Source organism: Helianthus annuus, chromosome 2 (assembly GCF_002127325.2).
Source record: "Helianthus annuus cultivar XRQ/B chromosome 2, HanXRQr2.0-SUNRISE, whole genome shotgun sequence".
Taxonomy (NCBI): Eukaryota; Viridiplantae; Streptophyta; class Magnoliopsida; order Asterales; family Asteraceae; genus Helianthus; species Helianthus annuus.
Window position 1 is genome coordinate 161,792,438 of NC_035434.2, and position 9,130 is coordinate 161,801,567.

The 9,130-nt window shown below is 35.4% G+C and overlaps 2 protein-coding genes across 2 annotated transcripts; both read left to right on the forward strand.

Moving 5' to 3' along the window:
- Positions 1–1,463: 1,463 nt before the first annotated feature.
- LOC110907239 (peroxidase 60) lies at positions 1,464–4,712 on the forward strand. Its single transcript, XM_022152251.2, has 4 exons — positions 1,464–1,676; positions 2,244–2,423; positions 2,527–2,689; positions 4,172–4,712. The coding sequence occupies exons 1-4, from the start codon at positions 1,491–1,493 to the stop codon at positions 4,606–4,608; spliced, it is 966 nt and encodes a 321-aa protein (XP_022007943.2). The 5' UTR covers positions 1,464–1,490; the 3' UTR covers positions 4,609–4,712.
- Positions 4,713–6,830: 2,118 nt separating this feature from the next.
- On the forward strand, positions 6,831–8,568 carry LOC110899196. The gene is made up of 3 exons (XM_022146071.1): positions 6,831–7,026; positions 7,372–7,806; positions 7,895–8,568. The coding sequence occupies exons 1-3, from the start codon at positions 6,831–6,833 to the stop codon at positions 8,566–8,568; spliced, it is 1,305 nt and encodes a 434-aa protein (XP_022001763.1).
- Positions 8,569–9,130: the final 562 nt, after the last annotated feature.

Sequence of the window (9,130 nt, forward strand, 5' to 3'; positions counted from 1 at the left end):
TTTTTTCATTATAGCAGTAATATTTGTTTTTGTTATTTATTAACTGAAATTACAAAACAAACAACAGATAAAGAAAATTAAAAAAAAAAACACTAGTAGAAGAAATGTTCAGTGTCATCAGTCTCTTTTTGCTTCTGAAACTACAAGAAATGTGACAAATAAATGACGTTTTGGGTTTGGCGTTGTTTATTTTCTTTGTTCATGTGTTGAAATGTCTTTGTGGATGTTGGAGACATAGATCGACTCCGTGTGGGTGGATGCTATCTGCCTGTCGTCTTCATTTTAATCATCAAGGCCAAAGTAACATTTACTCTGGTATAGGTCTCTTCTTATCATCCAAATCTTCTTCAAGAACAAAGATGACAGTATGACATATGGGTGTCATCAGTCCCTCTTTTTTCAATTTTTTCCATCTCATGCAGCAAAATCTTTCTACACTCACGTATCAAATCATTCAATGAAGCTTCATGCAAAACATTACTGAGGATCAAAGAAATGATGTTTGCCGTCGTTGTATTTTTTGGCGTTTTACATTTAGTTGTAAATTTTTTTAGTAACCACTATGTGTTTTTTTGTGTTTTTTGGTGTGATAAATTGAAGGTGGTGAGACGTTTCTATTTATAGAATTTTTTTGGCGCGTAGTTTTGGTGAGATGTTATTTTTGTAACAAAAAATGCAATTAACCTTTATCCTAATGTATGCTTTGGCGTTATATATAATGGCGTTTCATATTTTTTGGCGTTTTTTTAGTCAGATAGCTTAAATAAAAACCCAAAGAAAAAGTACCCAGTGATAAAATTGGCGTTTTGTATGTATTTGGCGTTTTATTTTTCAATGGCGTTTTATGTGAGAAATGGTTTTTTACTTTTTTACCTTTAATAAAGCGCGTCCACGTAATAAAATTGTTGTTATTTACTAAAATGCCACCGCACCAATCTAGTACATAAGTTGTTTTGATCGGACGATCAATAAGCGTTCTCACCGTTCTCATATTTTCTACCGTTTTCTTTAAATCCCGACCCCCTATATATAATAACACAGTGTGATTTTTAATTAGATTATTATTATATTAGTTTTCAAAACCCAGGAGCTAGAGTTTATAGACATTACAAATAGACTTTATAGAGTTGAGAACTTAAACAAGAGTAAATTACAAATATACTTTATAGACTTAGAGCATAAACACGAGTAAAGAAAATTTCAAGATCCACCTAATATATAAATCAGAGAAAAGGAAAATGTATAATAAAATATTTGATTTCTTTTATCAAATCTATTATTTTATAACCGGCCATAAGAAATTTCAGTGTAAAATAATGATGTCCTCATGAAGGCACGTCTTCTAAACTACAAACAAAACGTGCAAGTCATTCAAGCAATTTTTCTCATTCTTATAAATACCAACTTCTTATTCGTTCCAATTCATCAAAGAATTTGCAAGGAAAAAATAAATGGCAAACAGTAAAGCAGTTGCATTCATAGCAGCAATTATGTTCATCATCTTGAACCTAACCGGTCACTGCTATGGTGATCTCCAGTTTGGGTTCTACAATGGAAAGTGTCAAAGTTCAGACGTTGAAGATATTGTAAGAAGAACGGTTGTCGCTAAATTCTTTTCCGACAAAACGATCGCCCCAGCTCTCATTAGAATGCAGTTTCATGATTGCTTTGTGAATGTAAGTTAATATTCTTCCATTTTCATGCATGCAACACCAACTATAACATGTATGCTATTTACATTCACCTATATACATTAAAAGTTTGTATATTGTGTTTCAGTAATTCAATATACAAGTTTGTATATAGAGAAAACCTAACTCTGATACCTACTAAACTGTTGTATATTGTATGTGTTTAAGTAAAACAATATACAATGTTATATGCAGAAAAAAAACCTAACCATGACACTATGTTGTATATATTATGTGTCTCAATAAAACAATATACAAGGTAATATACAAAAAAACCAAGATACAAAACCCTAAGTGGCTTAACCCAAAGGTTAAACCCGAATGTAGAATATCTAATATACATGACAGAAAAAAATTATATGAATCTTATCATTTACTTATAAATATGTAAGTATAGTTAGTTAGATGTAAAATCACAAGGATTTTACATTCTTTGAGCATTAGCAAATTTCCTCAAGTCGCTTTGACAAAAAAATTGTAAGAACACATATTTTTGTGGCGACGACCTCAGAAAATAAAAAAAAATTACTAACCTTTTGCATGTTTTTAAAGGGGTGTGATGCGTCAATTCTACTAGACGGAAACAACTCTGAGAAAACCGCATCTCCAAATTTAAGCGTTAGGGGCTACGATGTGATTGATGATGCAAAAGCCGCGGTGGAGAGAGTGTGTCCAGGGGTGGTTTCTTGTGCTGACATTATCGTTATGGCTACAAGAGACGTTATTTCATTGGTAAACAATATTATATGTATTGAATTTTATAACTTATTAGATTCAGAACTTTATAATTATATTTAGTATGCATGTTTTAACTTTAAATATCATATTATTGTAGAGTGGTGGAGGTAGATACAATGTCCAAACTGGAAGACGAGATGGGACAGTGTCTCTTGCGCAAAACACCGCAAGCCTCCCATCTCCTTCTACATCGGTATCAAGTGCAATTCAAGCTTTTGCTAGTAAAGGACTAAATGCGACCGACATGATCTATCTTCTTGGTAATTCATTAAACTATGACAATTTTAACACGCTTAAGATTTAAGTTAGATTTTATTTTAGACAGGCTAAACTAGAAATTAGAAATATACCTAAAGGGGAAATTGGTAAAAGTCGCTCAAAACATATACTAAATTAGGTGTGTAACCAATCTTAGTCGAATCTACTATTGTGAAGGCTCAAGTTGAACTTGATTGAGCCTTCAGTTTTAAACTTGTGCTTGACTTCACTACTAGAGAAGTGGAAATTTTCCTAAGAAAATTTACTATGGAAAAATATGAGGCGGAAATTCCTAAAAAAATGCGATAAACTTTGTACGCAAATAACCCTAATTTAGAGACAAAATTCCCACAAGATAGCGAAAAAAAAGAATCTTTGTAAATGTGTTGTGGCGTTCTCGTCCGACCAGCTTTCTACCAGTACTTAATTTAGCTCACTTATCTATATTAGGTAAACTATGGTGATAAAGTGGTGTATTCTCCAATCAAATGGTTGTTGGTTCAAATCCTGGGCAGTGTGATGATTTTAACTATAGAAAAATAAAAAAAAATATTAGTCAAGGGCAATTTATATATCTACAAAATTTTCAAACGTAAAATAGCATAAGGATGATAAGGCTAGTGAGTCTCGGTATGGAGTTTTATAATACACTAACATGACTCACCCACGTAACTAGACTCGCGAGAGTTCATTTCAAATATTTTCTAGTAAGTTCCAAAAAAAAAAAAAAAAAAAAAAATTTTCTAGTAGGTACTAAGTAGCTTGCAAGATGACTTACCTTAATTACACCCCTATTGTAAAATTAATACAAGATACGCATTAAATGTATTTTTAATGACAAAGTAACATACTTCTATGCCTGTACTTTATATGATTTGAACTTGTTGGAATTAAATCTCGATTGAAGGAATTATATATGTGAATCATGAAAGTTAAAGGTTAAAAGGTTAACTTGGTGTTTAAGATAAACACACAAGATATATAGATAATGGTTAGGGATTTTTTTTAATTATTTGTTTCCTTATAAGAGTAAGATTTTTTACAAGACTTCTTAACAAGGTTTATTTTAGTATAAAGGGCTAGAATCATTGTATTTTTTTTGTTCTTTGTTCATAATAATTTAGAATTCGTAACTAGTGATTAGTTACATAAGATCATTGTACTTGTAACGTTTGCTCGATCCAGTTTTCCAACAAACTCTCAATCTCATAAACAGAGAGAAGACATCTTACCACCACACCATTAAATCAATACATTAGATTACAATTTTAATAACTTAACTGTGGTCATATCTAGCACACTCAATTTCGAAAGACTGGTATTTGGGCCAACTAGTTATGCAATACCACATTGGTCTCTACCCAAAAGTTATCAGTTTTTACCACTTAACCAATTCACTTTGCCACCTTTACAACTCAGTACCGTTGCAAATTTATTAATGATTATTTCAAACACACATTTACTTAACATTTTTTTTGGTGTAGGTGGTCACACTATTGGAGTTACTCATTGTTCTTTTATTAATGATCGCCTTTACAACTTCAAGAACACTGGGAAACCAGACCCCAACATGGATTGGGAGCTGTTAACATCACTGAGACGTACATGTCCTCAGAATGCAGCAGTAGATCGTGCTATAAACTTGGATCAAAACCCTTTTAGCTCTTCAGTGGTAGACAAATCTTTCTACAATCAGATTATGCTTCGTAGGGGAGTTTTTCAGATTGATCAAGAGTTGGCAATTGATAGTTTGAGTAAGCCCACGGTTGCGGCCATTGCTAGTTCCTCTGATTTCACAACCAAGTTTGGTCAAGCCATGGTTAAGTTGGGTGCCATCCAAGTTCTTACAGGAACACAAGGAGAGATAAGGAGGTCATGCCGAGCAGTCAACGGACCAACATGGCCTTCTTTATTTAATTGATATAAAATATCATGTGTTTATTTGTAAAATTATGCCTGTTATCAGTTATCTGATTTCATGAGTTTAAGAATTAAAATACATATTTGATTGATTATTATTAGGTATTTTGACACCCTTGTGCTCTCATCAAACTAAGAACTAAACTACATATTTGATTGATTACATTTTTTTTGTCAAACTATCTACACACTTTGGTTGGCTATCTACATATTTAGAGTTTTCCTACGCAGCGTATAGACCTATACGGAGCGTAGGTATGGGGTACGTACACGACCAGACAGTCAAACCTAGTACCATGTCAAATCAGTCTGACATACGCTGCGTATAGGTCTATACGCAGCGTATGTACATAAAGTGATACGCAACATACAGACCTATACGAAGCGTATGTCAAACAGATTTGACACTGATACGATGTTGTCTAGGCACGTGAATAAAGCTATACGCAGAGTATAGAGCTATACGAGGCGTATCATTTTGAATTCAAAAGTGTATTTAGACATGCATCTCTGCCCATGAATTAACACACTTCCTCAATTGTTCACTTCTTCTGCCTACGAATTCACTTGTTTTGTATTTAGACATCCTTTCAATTTCTTCATTTCCTCTATATTAAACACAATATTGTTAAAATGTCATCATTTTGGAACGAGAATTATTTCGGTAATCACTATTCTAACGACGCATGGGGAGCAAATGATGCCAATGAGGAGGAGGAGGTTGTGTCTGGAGTCCCTGTTGATCAAAACACACAGTTGCAAGACTTGAACGAGACTTCGACTCCACCTGTTGATAAACCAAATTACCTGGCGCATCAAGTGTATCCGGTTCACGGATACGGGTATGAATCTTCGTACGTGCAACAAAGTGGATATGGTGCTGAGAATGCACCTGTTGATGAAACATATTACCCGACGCAGCAATCGTATCCGGGTTACGGATACGGGGGTGAAGGTGGATATGGAGGATACGGTGGATACGGGGTGAAGGTGGATACGGTGGATACGGGGTTGAAGGTGGATACGGGGGTGAAGGTGGATACGGTTATGAGCCTTGTAATACACCACTGTATGATGATTATGAACCATCTACCCCGTGCAATCCGTTTCAAATACAGGAGGTATCACATTAATATTTGTATTATTCTTACCCTAATTTTTATTATTGTTAAAATTATATTGTTATTGTTAATATTTGTATTTTTGTTATAATCCTTAATATTATAATTATTATTAGGCTCTTATTATTGTTAAAATTATTATAATTATTATTATTATTATTATTATTGTTATTATTATTGTTGTTGTTATTATTATTATTATTATTGTTATTATTATTATTAATATTATTATTATTATTATTATTATTATTATTATTATTATTATTATTATTATTATTGTTACAATTATTATAATTATTAATATTGTTAAAATTATTATAATTATTATTATTGTTAAAATTATATAATTTTTATTGTTATTATTATTATTATTGTTATTATTTTTATTATTAATGTTGTTGTTATTGTTGTTGTTCTTATTATTATTATTATTATTATTATTATTATTATTATTATTATTGTTATTGTTATTATTATTGTTATTATTATTAACGTAACTTTTTTTAGCGTTTCATGTCTCTAACTGATTTGAAGAATTGGGTACAAGCAACGGGAAAGGAGAATGGTTATGTAATTGTTACCCACCGATCGAAAAATATTGGCGGTACTACGGGGATGGTATGGCTTGTGTGCGACCGTAATGGTGAGCACCGTAGTAAAGCAACAGTTAGGAAAGCTGGTAGCAAAAAAATCGGTTGCCCATTTTCAGTACTCGCCATTCGGGACATGACGAATGACACGTGGGAGTTAAAAGTGGACAACGCGAACCATAACCACGAACCTACGACGAGTCTGTTGGCCCACGCTTTTGTGCGAAGATTTACTGAAGTCGAATACAAGTTAGTGGAGCAGCTAACTGCTCAAAACATGGAGCCACGTATCATATTTCAAACCCTAAGAAAGCAGTTTCCCGACAGCCTGCATGTTCAGAAAGACGTGCAAAATGCAGTACAAAAAATTAGAGCGTCACTGATGACGGAAACATCCTATGCAGGCACCGGAAAGCGTGCTGCATGACAACCGATTCATTTACGACACCCGACAGGAACCCAAAACAGATGTCGTAACAGAGCTTTTCTTTGTTCATCCTCATTCAATCACTATGTGGCGTGCATTCCCGCACGTGTTGTTGATCGACGCGACCTACAAAACAAACATCTACAACATGCCATTTGTCCAGGTTGTGGGTTTGATGTCGTCCAACAAGTCTTTTTGTATCGCACATGCCGTTATTTGTAGAGAACGAAGGGATAACTTCGTGTGGGTGCTTGAGTGGATCAAGTCAATGTTGCATGAATGTATGATGCCGCGTGTGATAGTCAAAAATAGAGAGCTAGCCCTAATTAACACGTGTGCTAAAGTATTCCCGAACGCTTCTAGGCTTCTATGCCAGTTTCACATCGAACAAAATATATGTACACATTGCAAGCAAGGGTTCAATAAATTAGATCGGGAGAAACTTCTGTCGTACTGGCGGAGAGTGTACGAATCTACTTCAGAGCCCATGTACAAGTATAACTTGGAATTATTGTATAACCGACTCGTGGTTCCAACTGAGAAAGTAAGTGTTCCTTCAACAAACGACTCACCCAATCTATTATATTTTACACACGTTTTTACATTTCATTATTTTATCTTTGCAGGGGTCTTTAATTATGTCTACGAAAACTGGCTCAAAGACTATAAAGAAATGTTCGTTTGTGCGTGGACCAATAAGTGTCGCAACTTTGGTCAGCGCACCACCAACAGAGTTGCGAGCCAACACGCAAATTTAAAAAGATACGTTACCCGCGAGAGTTCATTGGAGCGAATAGCAAGATGCGTCATTGATATAGTTGAAACTCAGTACGGCGAAATACAAAAAAGTTTCACCGACAGCATCGAAAAAACGATGAACCACTACAGACACCCATTGTTGGATAACCTACGTGGAAAGGTTTCCCATACATCACTTGATTTGCTGGAAGGAGAGCTAAAGAGGAAGCTGGAGGTGTTGTTGAAACTTAACGCATCATGTGGTTGCCATATGTGGCTTGGCTGTGGGTTGCCGTGTGCTTGTAGGCTGGAAAACTACAAACGTACATGTAAAAAATATTAAACCTACAAACCTTTTGTTATTTAGTACGATTTAGCTGTTTCTCACACCGTATTGACTTAACTGTGCAGGGCGTAAGATACAACTCGACGACGTAGATGTATTCTGGCGTAAGCTTGACTTACTACCGTGTAAACTGGTAGATGAGGAAGTCAATGTTGTAGCAGAGCTCAATAATGTGCGGCAACAATTAGAGTCGCACTCCCCCGATAAGAAAAAAAGTTTGCTTTCAAAGATAAAAGCGATCTTAACCCCGAAATCGTCAACTAAGAAGCCACCGATCATCCAGCAAAATACTCGCGGTTGGCCTACATCAAAGAAAGTACAAGAAAGGCTAGATGAAGCTGCGAGGTTAGACGAAGCTGCGAGAAACAGCTCTTGTGGCGAGCACAGCAACGTATATACCGCTTCCCCAAAACATAGGTACGATTTACCACGACACAGCTCATACGTACCGTTAGAGGGCTCTCATGGAACTGGTTCGGTTGTAAAGTCTGAAAAACCTAAAATGCAACAAAACCGTTCAACAAGTTCTAAAAAGAAGGAGACGCGGGATGATCATGGTTTTCCATTAATGAAGGGGAATGAGCACTTGTTAACCATTATGAGGTTTAAGGATCAAATTCCATCAGAGTTTCACTCTTACATATCGCGTATACAAGATGTGACCCCAGACGGTCATTGTGGGTACAAGTCTGTGGCTGTCGGGTTAGGTTTTGGGGAATACATATGGCCTCGTATTTGAAGTGATTTACTACTGGAGATTGACCATAACGAGCCGCTATAGAAGCATGTATTCGAAAGATATGACGAAGGAGACTTTAAACGAATACGTAAAAACATCAAATGGGATTCAGTGGAAGGGTGCCCTCGAAATCACTGGATGGAAATGCCCTACGTAGGGCTTCTCATAGCGCAAAGGTATAATATTTTCCTCCACGTGCTCAGCATCGAAGGGAGCTCTACCTTCTTCCCATTAACGGATGCCCCACTAGATCCACGACCTCAAGCGATAACGCTCGTACATGTTTACGGGGGACACTTATAACATGCTAAGTTGGAAAGAGACTACCCCATGCCTACACTGGCCCCATTGTGGTCGACACATCGAACAATAGCTGCGAAACGGTGGGAAGAAATGTATAGACCGCGGTTATAGCACTACTACGAGTTAATCAATACTAAATCAGACTCAGACAAAGACAAAGACCCGAGTTTAAATCTTATCGAAGATTAAGCGGAACCTTGTATTTTTGTTAATTATAGAATTTTTTTAACTTATAAAATTTGTATCATTTTTAATTTTT

Excerpts from the sequence above, each read along its gene's own strand:
- LOC110907239 (XM_022152251.2), top strand. The coding sequence starts at position 1,491 with ATGTTCATCATCTTGAACCTAACCGGTCACTGCTATGGTGATCTCCAG. Across the intron at positions 1,677-2,243 it reads TTCATGATTGCTTTGTGAAT|GGGTGTGATGCGTCAATTCT; the intron begins GTAAGTTAATAT and ends ATGTTTTTAAAG. Across the intron at positions 2,424-2,526 it reads CAAGAGACGTTATTTCATTG|AGTGGTGGAGGTAGATACAA; the intron begins GTAAACAATATT and ends ATATTATTGTAG.
- LOC110899196 (XM_022146071.1), top strand. The coding sequence starts at position 6,831 with ATGTGGCGTGCATTCCCGCACGTGTTGTTGATCGACGCGACCTACAAA. Across the intron at positions 7,027-7,371 it reads CAAGTCAATGTTGCATGAAT|GGGTCTTTAATTATGTCTAC; the intron begins GTATGATGCCGC and ends TTATCTTTGCAG. Across the intron at positions 7,807-7,894 it reads TAGGCTGGAAAACTACAAAC|GGCGTAAGATACAACTCGAC; the intron begins GTACATGTAAAA and ends TTAACTGTGCAG.